Source organism: Paramacrobiotus metropolitanus, unplaced genomic scaffold (assembly GCF_019649055.1).
Source record: "Paramacrobiotus metropolitanus isolate TYO unplaced genomic scaffold, Prichtersi_v1.0 Parri_scaffold0000213, whole genome shotgun sequence".
Classification (NCBI taxonomy): domain Eukaryota; kingdom Metazoa; phylum Tardigrada; class Eutardigrada; order Parachela; family Macrobiotidae; genus Paramacrobiotus; species Paramacrobiotus metropolitanus.
The window spans coordinates 38,003-59,410 of record NW_026570433.1 but is presented as its reverse complement, the minus strand read 5'-3'; the positions used below and the strand labels follow the sequence as shown (position 1 = coordinate 59,410).

At 44.2% G+C, this 21,408-nt stretch overlaps 3 protein-coding genes across 4 annotated transcripts; 2 read left to right on the top strand and 1 right to left on the bottom strand.

Moving 5' to 3' along the window:
* Window positions 1–10,707: 10,707 nt before the first annotated feature.
* LOC129601099 (uncharacterized) lies at window positions 10,708–11,531 on the bottom strand. Its single transcript, XM_055499827.1, has 2 exons — window positions 11,173–11,531; window positions 10,708–10,984 (listed from the first exon to the last, which is right to left on the bottom strand). Exons 1-2 carry the CDS (start codon window positions 11,378–11,380, stop codon window positions 10,833–10,835), a joined length of 360 nt encoding a protein of 119 aa, XP_055355802.1. The 5' UTR covers window positions 11,381–11,531; the 3' UTR covers window positions 10,708–10,832.
* Window positions 11,532–13,711: 2,180 nt separating this feature from the next.
* On the top strand, window positions 13,712–15,862 carry LOC129601098 (hatching enzyme 1.2-like). The gene is made up of 6 exons (XM_055499826.1): window positions 13,712–13,879; window positions 13,951–14,075; window positions 14,155–14,242; window positions 14,437–14,563; window positions 14,631–14,812; window positions 15,023–15,862. The coding sequence occupies exons 1-6, from the start codon at window positions 13,801–13,803 to the stop codon at window positions 15,607–15,609; spliced, it is 1,188 nt and encodes a 395-aa protein (XP_055355801.1). The 5' UTR covers window positions 13,712–13,800; the 3' UTR covers window positions 15,610–15,862.
* A 1,001-nt stretch (window positions 15,863–16,863) lies between these two features.
* Window positions 16,864–20,229, top strand: LOC129601095 (uncharacterized). Of its 2 annotated transcripts, none has more exons than XM_055499821.1 (7): window positions 16,864–17,154; window positions 17,265–17,380; window positions 17,550–17,637; window positions 17,720–17,828; window positions 17,941–18,119; window positions 18,188–18,604; window positions 19,140–20,229. In XM_055499821.1, exons 1-7 carry the CDS (start codon window positions 17,079–17,081, stop codon window positions 20,006–20,008), a joined length of 1,854 nt encoding a protein of 617 aa, XP_055355796.1. In that variant the 5' UTR covers window positions 16,864–17,078; the 3' UTR covers window positions 20,009–20,229. The 2 variants fall into 2 exon arrangements, with proteins under 2 accessions (XP_055355796.1, XP_055355795.1); XM_055499820.1 differs by having other exon boundaries at window positions 16,867–17,154; window positions 17,693–17,828.
* The last annotated feature ends 1,179 nt before the right edge of the window (window positions 20,230–21,408 follow it).

Genomic DNA, 21,408 nt, shown 5'->3' with positions numbered 1-21,408 from the left:
CGGTAATCAGTTAGGTACTTTTGCCTTGGTTTGTCGCACGTACTAGTCTCGTTGTTTAGTTGCAGTCTGCCTGCAAGTTCTCTTACGATCTCATATTTCTCGGGTCTCTTTTAGAAATTTATCTTTTAGTTTGTGCATATAGTTTGGGTCCGTTTTAGTTTTGTTGCGTGAGTTCTAGCTGTGCTGTTTTCCGTGCGGATAATAATATGGCTCTTGCGTTCTGCTCTTCTGTCTGTTCGAATGTTTGATTATTATGCGATGTGCGAATTCAATAAAATCTATGTAAGTGCCGTTTCGGCTGTTGGTCCATGAATTTTAGATTCTGTAGCACGCAACCACACGACAGACTACTTCCGTTAATGTTCGTGCTAATTTGCACGGAGGATATTACTCGGGCGGGTAACCTACACGCAGATTATGCATTACTCGTTGTGTGTAGTGGTACGTCTTTGGCGCTGCTGTTAATTCTATTTTTGCGTAGAACGACCCCGCTGGTATATTACTGGCTCCCGTTACTGGCTTCGTGCAGGTCGGAGGTTCTAGTCCATATAAAAATGCAATTTTGTGAATATACTTTCCTTTTTTGCTTTTATTATTTATGCTTTCATATTTTTGTACACTGCGTCACATACTGTGAATTATGGGTTACTCTACGTTGAGAGCCATCGCTACAAAAGTGGAAATTTTAACGGTGTTAACCGTACGATATTATCTGGCAGTAGTTTTGTCGGTGTCCTGGGTGGCGTAGTGGACTAGACAAGAGGACAATATTAGGCGACTCTCCGCTAGATCCTGGGTTCTAACCTGTAACAATTCTAAAAGCGTTTCCACAAACCTTCTTTTCGGGTTTATATTCTCCAAATCCATACGCCTTACGTATTCCGTACTGTGTCACTAATTTTATTTAAGTCATTTGTGAGCGGTGTACGAGTGTACAATCCTTATGGCTCTGCTTTTGTTCCTTTTGTCGGGAGATGCCGTAGTGTAGTGGTCGAGTAGCCAATTTCTGCAACCACCCGGTCAATTTAAGGCTTTGGGTTCAAACCCCCATAAATAAAGCATATTTCATTAGATCTTCTTTTTCGATTTTATATTTTTGTGGTCTAATATATTAATGCCCTGGTGTTTTTGGTTTGAATTTTGCTGTCATAATGAATGAGCAATAATGTTATATTCAAGAATTCTGTACGGCCGCGTTGTTACTATATACGCGATATGGCGCATTTCCGGTGTCAAGTTTAAACTGCTTATAGTGGAGGATATTCTATGGTGTAGTGGCTAGACCGACAATCCACACTAATCAGCTGTGTCAAGGTCTAGAGTTCAAGTCTCTAAAATTAAATTACGTATTTTGAGAATTTCCTTTTTGGGGTTTCATATTTTACGTTAATGCTGACAAAATGCGTTGTCTCTGATGAATACAATTTTACGATCATTTCCGATGGAAGAATTCAAATTTAACATCGTAGAACGCCGTAGTATAGTGCTTTGACCTGTTGAACTACGACAATGGTTAATCGGAAGGTTTCGGGTTCGAAACCCCTTACAGTTAAGTTGCAATTTTGGAAAACTCACTTTTTGGTTTTTGTATCTTTGTTGGTGCCTCACCTGAGATGTTCGCAGCGGCGATTTGAATTTTGTGATTACTATAAGGGAGCGGTTTTATAAAATCAAGTGCACACTATGCTGTTTGTTGCAAGTCTAGTGTTCCAGTTCTGTGTCTTCTGTCAGATGATTTCGTAGTATAGTGGCTCACTTGCCGAGTCACAAGAAGGAGCTAGTCTACACGTTAGAATTGAAATGTTTGGAATTTACACTTACAAATTTTATTTTTTGATACTTTTCTGCCTGAATGCTGAATTTAGCCATGCGACGCACTGTCATATTTTATACACGACATGTGGCGCTTCCGGTGTTTAGCAAACCATTTGGAAATGTGCGTAGTCACGCTAGCGTAGGTGCAAGAACAGGATGCAGCCGTGCAGCTAGTTTCCAGGTTCAATTCCGCCTTAAGACCAATTTTGTTAGTTTAAAAATTTCTTTTTATACTTTTCTGGTCTTTGCTGATGTGGATTTATGTCGCTGTTCAGTATTTGGGGAAATTAAATTAGTATCCACTACAGCCTTTCTTGTGGGTGCATTACGGTTTGACCATGCTCAATGCCTATGGTTATCTTCGTTTAATCCGTTTCTGGTAATACTATTATGCGCAGCAGTTATGCCGTTTTATTAAAATTCGCCAGTTAAACTCAATGACGAGATCTGTACGACAAGGAGAATTAAAATTACATGAGCATCTGTCTTGAAGCTATCCAGAATTAAACTCAGATCCAAAAGTTAAAAGCAACCAGGATATAGGAAACAACCGGCTGAATTACCAATAAACTATTTAAACAGCCGCCGGAGATGCACAAAACACCGTATCTTAATCTAAATCCATATTTTCCTTCGCATTGTTGATGTTAGCCATGCGTTGTTCCAAAGCCTCGCGCACATACTTGATATGGTCGATGCCGGTGTACACGCGCGCTTTTAGAGTGTTCACTAGCGCCTTACAGTTCTTCATGATGCTCTGCTCGCTCTCGACCATCTTCAGCAGTTTATCGATGTCTTCGGCGTTATCGTCGCCTGGTTTTTTAGCCTTGGCCTTGGCTTTTTCAGCTTTTGTCGCGTCATGTTCCTTTCTCTTCTTGGTCCGTTCACGCTGTTCGTTCTTTTTGGTTGCTACATATCGCGGACGAGCATTTATCTCCTTCAGTTGACTTAAGGTGATAATTGGCTCCCGCTTGATCCGAGCATCCTTGTTGGAGCGAACAAGCATGTTAGCTCCGGTAGTGTTGTTTTTCGATGGCTCGATGGCGTCCAAGCGCTCCATCACTCCGTCGACGATTAATTCGACATCTTTGCCGACGTAACCGAAACTAGCATCGGTTACCTGCTGTTCCACTTCTCGTCCATTCTTTTCGATTTTCAGCGTTGCCATCTTTACATCTGCAAATCACTCTAATTACGGCATAGAATAAGGAGAAGTTCAGCTGTGTTCATATTAAACTTTGTTCGAATTATGCGGATAAGTAGCAAATACTCACTGATTGTTTGAGCCAAAGTGTCACAGAGACAGCACCCGCGAATGCTGCGCAGCCACAGGTCAATGCAGCTGTGGACATACAGATTCCCATAAACCATCACGACTTGTTTCTTCTCCAGCAGCCGATGTAGACCGCGGTTGAACCAGTACTCGTAGTTCTCGAGCTGAAGATCGTATGTTCCGGTAGCCCATTGCTGAATTTCCGGTCGGCTCATGGCGTAGCGCGCGTGATACAGAATCGCGCGAATCATGCATCGGAGTTTACTATAGGTGTCCACCAGTTTCACCTCGCGGCCCCTGTAGACTTCTTCAGCGACTTCTAGAACGAAGCGCCCGTCGCGCGCCATCTTTTTCAGCAGAATTCCAGCGTTAATGGCGTCCTCCAGGAAAACTTCGACGCGATCCGCGGTGAAGTCCGTGTTCATATCTTGTACGAACTGCTTGATGTGGGCAATATCCACATAGTACCCTGTAATATCCGCTTCGAGAATGCAGGCGTGTGCGGCTGTGTGCATAGCCAGTTGACGACGGCTTGCTGCGGTTTCATTCTCGGTAAATGGTTCAGCCATGGCAAACTGCACAGATTCCCGCGTTCGTTCTTTCCAGTAGCGGGCGTGTTCAATCGCATCCGTTTCTGCCGATGGCTCTCCAGGCTGTCCAGACATTATGAAACCGGTGGTTAAAATATAATATCTAATAAAGAAACAACAGAAATAAACAAAGGAAACCGTCACCACAGAAGAATAAATATTGTAGGGTTCTTCGTTTTAGTGTTATGGGTGAACAGCTGACATTTCTTGTGCTTGCGATGCGGCATTTTGTCGCCTGTCAATCGCCTCGCGCTGGCAACTTCGTCGGAAACTAAGTAGTTTCCGGTCTGTGTTCTGAATATTTCCCAGCCGCGTGTTCTGAGTTTTGTTCTCCCGTTTTTATTGCCTCTTTTGCCGTGAAACGGTATGTTGATAAAAATTATAGTTTTCCTCAATGGGATCCTTAACTTTTCACGAAAGAATGGAAAGAATCCTATAATTAGTGTTCGACGACTTAAACAGTAAAAATTCGGAAAATTTGGCTTGTCGCCTGTCAACCGCTGTGTGGTTGATTACCTGCATTTTTCATTTCCGGTGCCGGTGCCGCACTAACCGCATTTCAATTTTCTCAATCCTTGTTGTGGTTTTTCGTTTTGTCTGTATTCGCGGATTTCTTTTTCTCTTGTCTGGCATCTTCCATTTTTACCATTATCAGTTTCAAAATGTCGTTAACACCGAAGAAACCTTCTGCGCGTAAGACAGTTACTCCAGTTGCACGCCCGAGTCGTGCTTTGTCTGGGCTTGGTTTTGGTTATTCGCCCGACAGTGACGAAGCTCGCTCCTCCAGCAGAGTGACTCGATCACTAGTTTCTCGCCGAACTTCCTCGCAGCCAGCGTTTTCTGCCCAATCTCCCGGACCATCTGGGCGTGTTGCTGGCATAACGAAGAGTCCTAGGCCTTCTACTAGTCGTGGAGCAGAAGTTTCTGCTGCATTGCGCCGCCGTTATCATGAGAGCAAGCGTCGCGCCATTGCTCGTCGCAATGCTACTGTTGTAAACCGTGGAAGCCGTCGTGGCAAATTTCCTGCTGATCCTGACGTTGAGATCCGCCCGCCAGCTCCGAAGAAACTGCAGACGAAAGCGGAGAAACAGTTGGGTACTCCGGATCTTACTGAGGAAGAACCATCATCCTCTGAAACTCCGTCAGTGCGAGCGGCACGAGGTATTGTTGTTGTTACTGTGTGTTTGCCCAGTGCTATGTTTCTGCGACTCTTTCTCCAGTTTCCCTCAATAAAGGCTATACAGCCCTGTACTACAATAAGGTCTTGTTCTTAATTGAGACTATTCCTGCTTAATGCTGTACTCCGTTTTGCATATTTGGTTGTTTTCAATATGGTTTTACAACCTGTATCAGGCTTATTCTACCTCTTTGTAGATGAAGAGCACTTGCGCAAAGGCGGTATCCTCTATGTGCCGTACGATCCAAACGCATCGCGGCCGATTTATAAGACCAAACAAACGGCTCGCAAGCGTGCGTCCTCAGCGGTGTTTCCACGAATGGTTGTAGCCGATAAGAACGGTGAGCAGGATGTGGTTATTTCTCAGGCCTATTTTTCCGGCCTTAATCGCTTTCATCCCCGTTTTCCGGAGCTATATTTGTCTGGCTTTCTGTATATGCATGGATCTCTTATCAACCGCTATGATTTGTGCCAGATTACTTGCCGTTTACCTACAGCTATTGCTTTAGAACTCCGACGGCAGTATCTTTATCTAAATCCTATTTTTGTTGCCTTGTTTCAAGAAATCGGCAACCGTCACCGAGCAGATGCGGCTTCGCGTCAAGCGGCTGTTGTGGCTGAAAATATGGAAGATGCCGAACCTGAACCGTCTACTTCTGCGGGACCGTATTATCTGCGTAGCCGCGGCCAGAGGCGCAAGTACGAAGAGGTGTCTTCGCCGTCCTCGTCTGAGACCGACATTTCTTCGGATGAAGATGATGACACTGATGATCCTGCTGCGGATGTCTCCGCTGATGAAAACGCGGATGATGAAGCCGATTATGACGAAGAGAATGATAACGATGGATCTGATTTGGAGAAGATGGATGTAGATCCGCTGCCATCACTGCAGCCAGTTGCGCCTGCTGTGCCGCCAGTGATTGTCCACGAGGATTCGCCTGAAATCGCGGAACCAACAATTCACGACCAACAGCAGCCGCATTCTGAAGAGTTGTAATTGCCCTCCTGGTCGTAAGAACTGTGCGGTATTGTTTTTGCCACTTTTTGCATATTTTGTTCCTTTATTTAGTATTACGCTGGCTGCTGTTATTCGTACACTAACAAATGATCTTCAGTACTGTGAATCATGAGCAAATTCGTGCTTTATTTTTATTTTTCGATTTTATATGTCAAGTCAATGAACTGGTCGTCGTGTGTATTGTGTCGGTGTGTAAGCGCCAGTGCCGAATCTTCCGTTGTGCCTAGATCTGATCTGATCTCCTGATTAAGTTGAATTAAAGGATATAGCGCGAAGCGCTGATTGGTCGTTTCTTTTACCTGTGGAACTTACCGCATTTTAAACTTTCACTCTGGCAGATCGGTATAAAATCACTTGCGTGTAGCGTGCAGAAATCGGCATTGTGGATTCTTCGTTTCGGCGCAGTAGCGTGTTAGATTTTCTGCTTTTTCTGTGTATGATTTTGACGTTGTTCGCTTTTTATTTCCGTGTTAAAGGTCATTAGTTCTCTTTAGTTTGGGCATGCCGCCTATTGATCCTAACCGTGCTTTTGACAAGTTGGTAGACGCCATTTTTCATTCGTCTTCCAACCAGCAGCAGAATAATGCCGGTTATAATTACCGAGGAAGGGGTGGAGGCCGTGGCTCTTTCCGTGGCAACTTTCGTCCGTATGGCCGAGGAAATCATCGGAATTCTGGAGACAATAATCTCCGTCGCGGAAACGATCCCTGGCGTCGTAATGGCCGACATTTGGGCGCACCGGAGGTTGTTGAAATACCTGATGGAGATCCTCACCCAGTTGCTCCATTGGCAGCTGCCGCCCCAGACATGGAGGTTGACCCCCCGGGAAACCAAGCGCCGCATGCGCAGGATCCGATCCAAGGCAATGGAGCTGTGGTTGCAGGTCAGCCCCATGGTGTCGACCCTGCTGTCAATCTACATGGCCCGCCAGCCTTGAATGTTGTTCCTCCGGTTGTTATTCCGCCAGTGCAGCTGCAGCAGAATGCTGAATTTCCGGGTTTGCCGCCTAATGTTTTGCCGCTACCCGATGTGCCGATTGTCCGCGATGCCCGCGACCGTTCTCCAGCTGATCGTCCTCGTGCGCCTTCTGCTCCTTCTGGCCCCGTTGGTTCAGCTGAGCATAATTTTGTGCCTGGTTATTTGGCCCAGCAACAGCAGCGTGAGTTGGATGCGGATCATCGCCGACAGATGGCTGCTGATGTTTCTCGCCGTTTAGATGCCGCTGCAGCAGCATCTGGATCTGGCATGACTGGTCTGTTTTCATTGGCTCCTAATGCTGGCAAGTAACCTTGTATAACCTGTTGATGCCTTGTTGTTATTTTTCCTTTGATCTCACCTGAGTTGCCGTTTATCGTGTTACATGGTGTATTTCTTTTAATGCACTGCTGGCACTACAGCCTTATTGCTTGTACTGATATTTGTTTTACAGCGTGTTAAGCTATAGTTTTGTGCTAGTGCTGACATTCTGCTTGTTTGTTATTGTTGATTGTTGTTACTGGATGATGTAGTACTCGAGAATTCGTAAGAATACTACTGGTTGGTTGGTTTGGTGCTCGTTTAATGCATAGTTCTACAGAATCGCACATAATTACATTTTAAGATTTTAGATTTTACAATCAATAAAAGCTTTCTGCCGTATTCTGTACATACAAAAAACCACCATCTAAACTCAAACGGCACAGTACAAGTAATTTGTAGTTCGCCCTCCTGGATCCTTGGACCTCCGCCCTGCCAAACCCGTGGACTTCCGGATGCCATCTCGCCAAGGATTCCACATACTAACTCACTCGGAATCGCGGCGTACAGTCACATTGGGCATCGGATGGACACGTGGATTGTGCGGTGGATCGGGATCAGGATGGATGGAAGTGCACAATCGCACTGGGATGTTGCGGGATGGATTGTTTATATTGGCACGGCCAAGCATCGTTCGTGGGGGTGACGTGTGGGAGTAGGATCACACGCCGGGATGTACGTACGGATGCTGACTGTCCGCCTTCCACCTGCAACATAACAGATAATCTAGTCAATCTCTACTGTGATTTGCTGTTCTCTTTACTAGCGGTGTATATGATGTCATAACGCGAAGTCTATATAAGTTCAGGTTGTCACTAATATCGGCAGCAGTCACTGATCAGTAGTCTGGAACTTGACTTCTGAGACTGTTTTCTAATTACGATTTCCTTGCGTTGTGAACTGTGGTGTGAATTGGATAAAGAGGCAGCAATACTTGTTCCTACGGAAGTGCATAGTCGTTCTCGGATTATCGCTTAGTATACAGGTTTGCTCGTGACACAATCGTCCTAGCTCTTGCCGATCCTCACAGGACTTACGACCGGAAGTTGTGATTGGAGTGTTCCTGCTTAGGGATTCCTGAGTTCTCGCGTTCCTGAGTCGTTGTGTTTCCACCATAAGGATCTGTTACAGTTTGAGATGAGAGTTGCCTACCGATTGAGCATTACAGGCGTGGAAGAGTAAAGATTGTTCATGGAACCCTAACCGGTGTGAACGCTTATACACGACAGAACGAAGCAGATGAAAGATGTTATACCTAATCCACTGCCAGCGGCAATTAAGAAGCCTCGGAGAACCCAGTGTGCAATGGAACCTGTTCGGGATGCCGGTTCAGCCAAGCCGAGCAAAGACAATAAAGTGTAGAACAGTAGCCGCTGATCGGCTTTCCATTCGTTGAAGCGAAGTGCCTTTGGTAGCCTCCCACTCATTGTAAGACTGCGGAGAATCTTCTTGTCTGGTTCGCGGAATTAACAAATGCAAAAAACACAAAAATTTTACGGAAGCTGAGTCTAATATATTAAACCAGAAGTAACTCGGAATAGGCGGTGAATTTGTGACCTTGTTAAATTGGTCATGCGCCTACAGAGCACTGATAAAGCAAACAGTTAAGCTAATGACATTGTTTCACAATTTTGCCGCTCCTTCATACGAGTAGTTTTAAATTCTCTCGGGTGTATTGTGTATTTTGATTTCAAATGTGGTGACACCGTTGGACGGCAACGCTCATCCATGTGCGCCAGTGCAAATTAATACATAATGCTAAAACATGGTTATACGAGCATGTTGTGCGATAGCGGTAACAGTTTTGACAGTTGTGCAGAAATCATGACACCGGTATCGGATAAAATAATTATTACTAATTAAACTTATTCGTTCACACATCCGTTACCGCACGTTGTATCTCACCGAAGCGGCAGTGGAAACAGCGCAAAACCACTAAGAAAGCAAGTACCGAGCGCCATCATCATTCTTAATTGTACAGATCAGCTAAATTACCTTTGTTAGGAATTCAGACTCGACCCATTAACCGGCCTAACCAACATCCATTAAGTATCCGCTGATGGACTTGGTGTTCAGCTCAACGTTCGACTTAGAACAAGCGACGATAACATAGGCCATCCATGATTCAGCGCGGTATATCTATAAAGCCTGCGTGCTTTTGCACCTTGACGTTCCAAACGCAAAAGACGGGATACTGTCGATTTGTCGATTTGCGAATGCTTTTGTCATGACCGGCTTCCATAAAGAAATGTGTCGTAATATTATAGTCATCATACTTCGTGACCGGAAATTTCGGTATCTGCCTTTTGACCATTTGCGTCCAAAGATGGCTATCGTATTCACAACAACAGGAAATTAAAACAGGTCAACAAAGGAAGAAAATTTGAAACTGTCGTCACAGAATGTTTGATATACCCCATATGAACAAGCCTTTATTTTCTCAACAACTATAAAAGCGGCGGTATTGAGCAATAGGTCTACATATATTGATTTCAAATCTGTAAGACTGGACCAAGAGACTGTCATCCGCATTTGCCGCTTTACATTACCATGGCCAATTGGTATGCTATCAGTTTCTTTGCCTTTGTTATGTTAGCTGCCAGCCAATGCCGTTGTACAGTACATGTTGTGTACAGTTAAAAGCATGAGAAAATTTCTGTTATCGAACTGTTATTTACGGTAGGTGATAGCAAGGGAGGTCAACGCTGCAAACACAGCGCTAAAGCGCTTCCATGTCAAGCGAGCCAAGCGTGACACGGAGGCCGACCGTGTGTCGTCCTGTCGAGAGCACATCACTTCCGCCTACACTGTATGGATTCTCTGTAAAGCAGCACACGATCGGGACGGTGTCAAGAGTTCGGCATGCTCGGGCACCCATACGCTTATGGACAGAACCTTCGAGCTGTGCTTGCGCTACACTTCTGGAAAAGACCGCAGTGATCTCCTGGATATTTACGCCAAATATTATTCGCATCCATATACCAGCTGACCCGATGAGGATTACGTCGCGCCATATTCTAACTGCTTACTACGACAGTTAGTGAAGACATTTTTTGGTTAAATTGATTCGAAACTGAACTGAACTCAGTAAAATGTGAAGCGCAGACTAAATAAAATGTAAAGACTTATGTGGAATAGAGGATGACACTTATTAGCAAACGGCACACGGTATTTCTTTCATGTCATGTACTTTACCAGGTACATTATGCAAAATTTTGTACTGTACTGCTGTTTTGACACAAGTCGCTATAATACCGCTAGTGCTAATAGACAATAAATATGTTGCTCTGCACCAACATGCATTTGAGAACCGCATAGGAATGTCTGAAGGTTAAACCAGCACATCGTTTTGGCCTTCATAGTCTAAATCTCATGACCGTGTACATTTATTGCTCGTATATGTATATTATAGTAAGCGATGAATATTAAAATAGATAATAGCAGTGCTTGAACTTGAAGTAAAGTACTACTCGAGCAGTATTTATTGAAATACCGCCATCCTGACAGCCGGTCAAGCCATGTATCTGTAGCCGACTACTCAGAGAAGGTAAGATTTTAATTACGCGGCAAAGTTATATTTACTGCGCTGACAGTTAACATGACGTTACTTAAGTCGAAGAAACAAAACACATTTCAGAATTGGTAGCTTTAGCCTTTGATTAATTAATCGCAGTGAAGACTGGTAGCGGCAGTATCACGGGCCTTCTCGGTGATCTGGTTGCCGTTGGAGTCCACACACCAGGCACCCTTGGAGTCGTGCTGCTTAGGCTCCCACTTGCCATCCGCTTTGCACGACGGCAGCCATCGATCAGAACCTGCAATGACACTCTTCGAAACGGAACTCGGCCATCTGGTTAGTAACGTTATGATACAGTAGCATAAACAAACTGATCTGCACATTTAACAGCTTCCCGTACCAAATGCCGGTGACTATGATTACGTGAACGCTATACCTGTGGATACTTTAAAAAGGTCATCATTACAGATTATGATTCTGGCTTGCCTGAATGAGCTTGGGCTTTTTCAAGGGCTTCTTGGCAACTGCATGGCCCGGGAACTGGTCGAACGTTGCGGTAACCCGATGTACTGCGGCCTTTCAATAAAATCGGCACAAACTCCATGCACTGTCCAGCATAGATCGTGCCTTCGCTAGACACCACAAACAAGGCTACCGCCAGAGACAACAACGCCAATTTCACGAGTTTGGCCATGTTTATTGCGTGGGAATACTTTCTGGGTTTCGAGCAGCAACCGGAACTAAACGGTCCTGGACCAACGTTTTCTGCCGCCTGACAAACTGGAAACGGTATATACTGTGTCAACTGTGGTTGCCTGTCAGCGGAATCGCACCTTGAAGTTGGTATTTGGTACTCAATTGGTAGCACAAGCACAAAAGTAGTATATCGCGCGAGAAAATCAGCCAGATCTAGAGATTACACAGTCATGAAAGTACTGTTCAGACAGCTTTTTATCGACGCCGTTCTAGAAAAGTAGTTTGCTGTACATCATCAGGTTTCTTACATGGATTTCTTCTTAACTGCATGAGCGTTTGCTGTAAACTGATGCTGATTTTTTCCATGCTACAAAGTACATACATACCGGGTGGCTGAACAAAATGGCCGTCTCCTGTTTCCGTTTGTTTTTCGCAGACCCTTTGTCGCACCGTAAACGTCTTAGACCCATTCGATAGAGAATTTTATTAGCCACAAAACCTAAAACAAAGTTTTTGAAAAAATTAAGCCGTCTTCGTTTGCAATGATGCCAAATGAAACTGTCTGCAAATCTTTCGTGTCCCAGCTCGCAAAACATAAAATCTCGTGCCATTTCTTCCTCTGACGGACTTTTTGAATATTGTTAACTGTTTCATTTAGCAAAGTACGTTTTCTCTAAAAGAAAAAAAAGTTGTGGTCATGCTGCATACGCTGAACGAGTTATGCAGTCATGAGACATTGTAATCTTTTCGAAAAATGCCGGTTTTTTATTTGGTATTTTCGAGTATTTTCGGTTACAGTTTTTGGCTGCATGACAGGTTGCATAAAAAAATGCAGATTTACCTTTAACATGTAGCTGACACATTGCCCTTTCAGAAACAAAATTGAATCTGGTAAGCTTTTAGAACGTTGGTTAGAAATTTTCTCTCAAAAACTTTGTTTGCCGGTTTCACGAGAATTACTCGTGCAAAGTCTCTGTTCTTCAGCGCGCTGGCCAAGCACGGTTGCTAGAATACTGCAGTTCCTTACAGTAAAAAAACGAGAAACAACCTCTCTACCAGAAACAGTAAAATAATCTACATTAATGTCGTTAGTTGAATAGCAAGAATTTTAAATTTAGAAACGGGTAATTTCAGATTTTCGCTTCCAGGACATCATCCAAACCCAACCAGTTTTACAAAACAATTCATAAAAAATTTCAGCCTTATGGAAATTTTGACTTAACTTAACTTTTTTATGTTAAAAGCATTGCTCTATCGAATGAAACTAGGATATCGTCAATTCAGTGTTGGACGGATCCAGCGCACCATGACAAAACAGACGGCCATTTTGTTCGGCCACCCGGTAGGTACATAATGCAACTGATGGTATCGGTACCGATAACGCGAAAGCTTTATCAAAGCTGTAAACGGAAATCAGGCACCAGTTGTGTTTAGTTAATTAATGGTTTAGTTATAACGGTCGGTAAACAAAGTAATCAAAGTTATTTTTAAGCCTTTGTGAGCGATATGTATGTTTGCGATATGTATGTATGCCTTTGTGAGCGATATGTATGCGATATGTATGTGCGATAAGCCTTTGTGAGCGATATGTTGAATGGGTTTTCTTGATGTTGGGTGGGATTAACAAAAAAAACAGAATAAATACTAAACCGATGCACTGTTTTAAATAAAATGGCATGTACTTTTCTGTATCGACTAAAAAATTTAAAAATACTGAATCTTTAGACGACGTGCGAGTAACCAACAATTACCGTTAGAGCAATCAACATTTCAACCAGGGCGTTTGCTTTCTCCCAGCTATGCCCAAAACAGCTTTAACACGCTGAGGAGCCCGAGCTGTATGTCTCTGCTAGGAAAACGTGCATAAGATTAAAAGTACACCTTGTTAAAATTTATTACGCTTCTTTCCGTTATTAACCCTGCGAAATTATGAATGACACAACTGTATCGTGTTAAACTTGTTTAACCACATCGCCGCCTGCTCGTGCGCATTTACTAATTAATTCCTCGTAAGCACTTCTCATGCCGGGAATACGAGGTACTGCTTAGTAAGCAGTACCTCGTATTCCCGGCATGAGACACCGGCTAAAAATACATGCACTTTGATCGCAGGCGTCACACGTCAAAAGTGAATAATTGTCGTAAAGTCATTGTCCCTGTAGCTAAAATCGCGGGTAATTACGAAGTTGCCAAATTCATTGCTTGTCAGCCTGGTAGAGCTGTAATGTGCCTCGAAAGTCATTTTTATGCATCGATCCTGCGGCAGTTTAAGGTGGATTTCAGTTTAATTTTTAAACGATGCATATGACGTCTCCTATGCAGTGATATAAGAGTCAAGAAAGACAGCGGCGAGAATGGATTCTCTGTTCCAGTCGTTTGCCGGGAAGGTTAATATTAAGCGCGTTTGCAACTCCCGCCATGTTTGCCATAAGGCTTGTTTTGCTACTGTCACTGACGACAGTGTCCTTTGTGACCAGCGAGCAGGACCTCCCCGATGGTACTGTAATCATATCTGGAAAGGCAAATGTTTTTCCAGTGCCTCTTACGTTTTTACTGGCCCCTTTGTAGACTGGAAGTCGTACATCGACCCGGAAGTTCTGGAAACGACGCTGCAGAAAGGAGAGCAATGGAATGGCAAGAGTAACCTTCTGGAAGGGGATATTGCCGGGTTGGACAAAGCTACTGTTAAGCAGGTATGTCTAAAAATTTGCCCGCTTTCGGCTTTCAATTAGTACAGAGCTGAGAGCTGCAGTGTGGATAATTTGTTTGTAGGCCGAGAACATGTCGCAAGATCTCACCACGGACAGCGATGCTTTGTGGCCCAATGGGCGTGTCGCCTTCGTTATCAGTGGACAATTCGGTACAGCTATCTTTTACATTTGAGTGTTACGAAAATATCATTCCCAACGAATATTTAGTAAAGAAATCACAAAGTTAAATCAAAACATATAATTTAATTTTTATATAAGCAATAAAGGTAAAGTTTAAGGAAAGAAATAAAATTTAAAATAAAACTGGTTCGACATAGTCGTAAATGATTGGCATTGTTGACAGATCGCAACCAGCAACGGATGATCATCCACGCCATGCTCAACCTGACAAAAGAAACCGGCGGAAAATGCATACAATTTTCCCGGCGCCGGAACGAAGACAACTATATTCATTTTCAGCCGGGCAGTCAGTACGTACATTGCATATTACCGCAACGTAAGGGAACATGGGATGCATGTCAGCTGATTGATTCGCAGATGCCAGTCGTTAATTGGTCGCCGATGGAACTCACCACAGAAAATCGAGCTAGCTCCTGGCTGTGTGACCGAAATGGGCACCATACAGCACGAGATTATGCATGCGCTGGGATTCTTCCATGAAATGTCCAGGAACGATCGCGATCAGTATATCAACATTATATGGAGCAATATCGAACCCGGTAAGCTTCGTAAAGCGATATAATTATGTATTATGATGCTATTGTTGTGTGAGTTCAGAAAATTAATGGTATCATGACTAATCTGTATTAAAATCACGATACACGATATTAGCCATTTTTTAAGAAATAACTTTTCTCTGTAAAAAGTGTATTCAGAATTGATGGCTGCATTACCCTACCAATACCCTTATGAAAATGCTGCTTATATAGATAACCGAGACCAGTTCGCAAAATACCGCGGAGATGAACAAGGTTTGCCGTACGACTACGAGAGTGTCATGCATTATCCCTTCAACGCCTTCGCCCTCAACACCAACAGAGCCAGCATTCTGCCGAAAAAGCGAGGAGCACGCATCGGGCAGAGAAAGCGACTGTCGCGATTAGACGTCGTCCGTATTCGTAAAGCCTACTCCTGTGGAGACTCCTCAGGCAACCGCGACGAAAACACGCTGACAGTAGACGAATCCGAGTCAACAGAAAAGGTAGCGGTTACATCGCAGCCGGAACGAGTGAACCCAGGGACGACATCCACCGAGGAGGAAACGGATAATCGCGCCACGGGAAACAATGACGGAATGGGATTCCTTTTGCGCCTACTCGGCGGCTCAGGCTTCTCTAATGGATTTCCCGGACCGGGCGGTCGCCTTTCGTATATTGCTGGCGGAAGACGGTCGTCTGGCGGGGGACCGTTGTTTCCTGGCGGAGGACCATCGTTTGGTGGGGGATCGTCGTTTGGCGGGGTACCGTCGTTCGGTGGTGGCGGCTTCGGTTCTGGATGGTGGCCCGGCCGGCGTTAGTGATGACGCCGGGTGGTTTGAAGTTTAAACCACTGCTTATTATGCATCTATATAATGTTAAATTTAGATTTTACTTCGATTATCTCATCTTGAGTCGTGATTGAAAACTTTAGAATCTCGAGGTGAACTGCCTCTGCATCCATTTTTTGCCGGTTATCTCGCTCCTGGAGCTTTGTTTGTGCTCCATAATATAACCCCGTTAGTTAAATTTAAACATACGGACAAACTGAAAATAAAAACGCACAATAAACACCCGAACGGTTTCCCTGGTACATGTATACATTAACTGACACCTGATTGAATTACAGTACGTACCATATGGCTACTGCATAGTACTTAACTATCCGGTCTATCCCACGAAAAACTCAGTTCGCTTTAGGCACTTTTGTTCATCTCCCTCTGACTCACCCATTTTCAACTGGCGAATGCCTTTCACTTTCGAGACAATGTGGCGGCAGTTTAAGCCTCAGGCGTTTCCGGACCAGCCTTGTATTAATTTGTCAAATAATTACTGCACGTAATCTATTTGCATTAGCACACTTTTCAACTGTTAGTACATGTACATAAATTGATGGTGTCATATTATCATAACTTGACCAAGTTTCTACGCCATTACCGACTGAAATCCCGGCACCGAATTTTAAAAAAAGTGTAGGTCGTCTCAGCAGCCGAATAATATAATTTGATATTGTTGTATTGTTGTATTGTTTCGTGTCTTTTGGCTTGCTTTCCGTGAATGCCAGATCAAAGAGCAAACGTAAAAGCCCTCGAGTTTTAGCTGGATCATGCGCGATTTAATATTTTACCAACGCAGCATGCAAGAAAACGCGGATGCCGGCTATACTGTAAACCCAACCGCAAAGCAGGCAAGCTCTGCCGACGGCATATAAATGTGCAAAATAATGAATGTGAAAATTCTGCTGTTCATTAAGCAGTTTGGCGCTGCGGGAAGGTTTGCACGTGGTACAGCTTAGGACAAAATGGTCGCATACCCAACATCTCCACATTCAGTACGAATGCAGCGCAGTGCACTGTACGACTGAGTTCAAAATATCCGTTTCGTACAAGTGCACTGCACCGCTTGCGTACAGAATGCTGGATATGGGGCTATGCGACCATTTAGTCCTACATTGTATGTGTTGAATTAAAACGGCACGTGCTTAATAAACTACCTTTTCTAAAAACCGGGCCATTATAAGGAGAACAAAAGTTTATACGACAATCAGACACTAATTAACTGGCAAGTTACGCACTCAAAAAAAATTCCCTTGGGCAATGCACACCGGCTGACGATAATTCCTTCTCAGCAGCGGCTACTGCACTACGCAGTGACGTTACTCAACACACCTATCATCACGCTTTCTGTAAGAATCATCACAAAAAACTTAAATTCTTGATCACCGTTTTTACAGCCGTAATCTGAGCCACAGTACTAAAATTTCCGGAAAAAGGCTACTGTATCAGCTGTTATGGAGAAAGTTCTGGTTTATGTGAATTTGATCTTCCTGTCTCGTTTCCTGGTCGCCGCACAGGTTTTACCGGACGGTACGTGTTCTAAATATGCTTTCCTGATTGGCGAAAAACTTAAAAGCGCCTACTCAAAATATACGGTGCGGTGTAGCATTTTACAAGCCTATATTCTGAATCTATAACAGATTGGCAGAAATTCATCGACCCTGAAGTGCTGAAGGAGGACAATGCTGAACTGACGTCCGGAAATGATCTGTTCGAAGGGGACATTTCCGGGTTAGACCGCATTACCATGGCCAGCGTAAGTTGTGCTGTCAGCACTATTTTCGCAGGATTCGCGGTTTCCTCTAGAGTAGATTAAAGTTGCTGGCGCCAAATTCGCCAGTACATATTTGAACCGTATCAATGGCGTATTAAATACTGACCAATGCCCATGTTTGTGTTCAACTGAAAATAGTGCTTATTTACAGAATCGCGAACAGGCGCAGGATATGGTGGCAAATATTACCTTTCTATGGCCAGATGGTCGTGTGCCGTACGTCATCAGCGACAAATTTGGTACGGAATCAGCATCTCTCTCTCTGGTTACAAAGGGATAATCGTTTCTTTGCAGAAATGAACGAGGAGCTACTAATTATAGGTGCCATGCAGAACATCTCAGCGGCCACTGGCGACAAATGTATCACATTTACCAAGCGCACCGACGCCGGCAAAGATGCTCCCTATATTCGTTTTGTTCGCGGCATGCGGTACGAAGAAGCAAAAATTCCTAATCTGTGCTTATCTGTGCTTAATCTGACCATCGTTTTATTTTGGTCAGGACTCCGCGCTATTTTCAAAGCTTTTATATTTGATTTGCAGTTGTCAATCATATGTTGGACGCCAAGGCCCCGATCAGTTGGTGGAGTTGACCACATCCTGCTTAAAAGGTATTGGTGGGATCCAGCACGAAATTATGCACGCCCTGGGATTCTATCACGAAATGTCCAGAGACGATCGCGATAACTTTGTAACGATTATGTGGAATAATATCAAAGATGGTACGTTCTCAACAGATTCTTTTCCGTCGTGAAAGCTGTTATTGGCCTTTAACAGCACTTGATTTCAGCTGATAAAAACCAGTTTCTGCAATATCGTGGCGACAAACAAGGACTACCCTACGACTACGCCTCCCTCATGCACTATCCCTATAATGCTTTTGCCATCGACACCAAGAAACCCAGCGTTCTGCCAAAAAAATTAGGCGCCTCCATCGGCCAGCGGAATGGTTTATCCGAACTGGATGTGCAACGCATCCGCAAGGCATACTGTATCACCGCACGCGAGTTTATAAAGGAAACGCCTAAAGTGTCGGTCCAGGAAATGATGAGTACCGTCACCGTCGGCTCAACATCAACGACTACGCCATTTGTGTTCCGCAGAGACTTTAGCTTGCCGGATGTTGTTGCTATCTTGGGCGACTCCAGGCGAGAGCTGAATACCGTTCTGAAATACGAAATCAGGCCGATATGGAAAAAAATCCTAGGTACTTCCAGCGACTGTTTTTGCCCGAAAAGGCGCTAACTGTCACATCACTATCCGTACAAGTTTTCCCGTTTTTTCATCATTTATTTTTATAATCTAGGACAAAATTTTCGAAACGCTTACAACTGGGTACTCAAAGGCCAAAGCCCTATCGAAAAGCGCAGCTGCGCTTAACTTTGAATACAAGTATATCATTGAATGCATCTCCAGATACTTTTGATCTTTCAACACCTTGAAAAGCATGCTAGTAAATTTGGAAAAATTTAGGCTTTCGAAGGCGCAGGATATCTCTCATCTGACTACCATGAATTTTCAAAAATTTTGAATAGCTTGTTTTCCTGGCTGGAGCTAATGCAAAGCACAGCAGAGTCTGTTTGTATACCGAAATGATGAATGTGGCATACCTTTGTGCTACTTTTAAGAATCTGATGTGTGAGGTCTATAAGCATTTTGAGATTTTGACGATCCTTGTGTAGTGAATCATATGGATTTTGGCGCATTTATTTGATACTTTTGTAACGAAATTCGTTATTTAGGCAGCAACGTTGCGGACGATTTCACACTGTCGATGAAAAGCGACATAGCTTTTGACCCTTCCGCGGCTCCTGACGGCACCAGCATCCACCAGATAGTTTACACCGTCGACGGCACCGCCACTGCAGACGTCGACCTGGCCGTCGTTGCCCAGCAGTTCCACACCTTGGCCTTAAAAGCCGACATCCCTCATCTGTGGGCTGTCCCGAATCCTGACGGCAGTTGGCATACGACCGACATGGTCCGAAACCAGATCGCCGCAGCGGCTGCGAAATCGCGGTCTACCTCCAAACCTTCAACCACATCCACCGCAGCAACAACCGAAGAACCGCAAACAATAACTGACGATCAGTCCGAACCGGAAGAAGTTACAACGCCAGCGCCTCAGACCCAACGTCGTACTTTTACCCGGATATCGAATAGGCGTCGCGGCGGATCTCGCATCATCACGATGACAGGACCCAACACCGTGTTTAACGGCAACAACAACTTCGGCATTGCCGGTGGTTTAACAGATGATGAGTTACGAATGCTTCCGCCTTCCGTACAGAATGTGGTCCGGCAAAGTCTTAGTAACGCACAAACGCTCATTGGTCCAATGGATCGTTCAGTTTCAAGTATGAGCGGATTCGGTGGAATTCCACCCAGTTTCAGTGGAATGCCAGGCGCTGGATCGTTTGGTACGACATTTGGAACTGGTGAGGACGGTGTGCAGAGCGGAGTAAGTCCCGATGGTAATACGAGGTACTACCGTCGTGATGGAGTGGACCCTTCTACGGGCGCAAGGACATCCTATTCCTCATTTGAAACACACCAGAGTTTTCAATCAGGGAATATGGGAGGCAGGGGGATGTTTAGCCCCTTTAGATAATAGTGCACGTACAGTCTTCCATTGCCAGTACCGGTGCGGAGTGTGCACTCTGCAAAGATATACCAGACAGACTTTGACAGTTTTCCAAGCTGTATAATTTGGTGATTGATCTTACTTGTTTTGTAATTAATAATTACTGTCTTTCATGTTAGGTGTCGAGAAATTTGATTTTACGTGGCCTCGTTTTGACTGTATTTAACCAAAAGAGAACTGACTTATCGCGTGTTTTCCGTTCCGGAATAGGTGATACACAGAAGAAAAATCTTTTCTCCAGAAATATAAATCGGTCAACATTCCGTACAGTGGAAGTTAAATAATGCAGCAAAGCAATACAAAAGCTTGAATAAGCTTTAAATTAATGTAAATACGGTTATTATTTATGCGCAGCCTGTTCTCAGGCGTGTAGGAGAGGAACCGGTCCCAGAAAATACTCAGCAACGTTATCTACCATATGCATCTTTTTGCAAAATAATTTTAGGTTTGCACTACAAACTGCGTCGTGCACGAACCCGCTTTTTTAACGACACTGCCGTACGTGGTTTGTTACAGCAAAACTGATTGAAAGTGATATGTTTTAAAAAGCGCAAATGCGTCGAAATGGCCACATTCCCAGTTCGAAAATATGCTATTACCACAATATGCGTGTTGTTAGCGCCAACTGTTTCCCAAGAAATACCCTGGGGTACATGGTTACATTTTGGCTTGACGTTCAGCAGTACAATAGATTGTTCAACAGTGTCTCTTTGTAGACTGGAAAAAATAAATTGATCCGGAAGTTTTAAGAACATCTTTACAAAGTAGCACACTCTAATGGTAGATCCAGAATGGATCCACAGACGGAGACAGAAACGGAATCTATCCCGTGGAGTGAGCGACACGATCTGGGTCGCGAGCTATGCGGAAACACAAAACGTCGCACCGTAATCGCTGACTTTTAATAATATTGAAAATTCCGACAACAGAAAATCAACACTGATCGGCGCAGCTCGATCGTAAAGCGTGGAGCCCATTCAACAGCGTGCAACGCTGTGCAGCACGTGCTATGCCGCGCCCACTAACAAAACACAAGCCAATCAGAAGCGAGACACAACACAGGCCATAATCCAAAGGCGTAGCGCCTAGCGCCACTGACGTGAACGCTAGTGATCCCGGTCTCACATGCCTCTGGGGGGATGCCGAGCTCCTGTGAGGCTGGACACACTCCCGAATCCACGAGAAGACGACGGTCGCCGAGTGTCTGTGTGTGCTCAAAAACATCAAATTCTCTTAATCCATTTTATCACATCAATTCCATAAAGGCACAATTCCATTTAATACAATGTGAAATAAAGAGATCCAATTATAAAAATACTATCAAATCGTTAGGAACAGATCAACAGTAACAGATCAACAAAAGTATT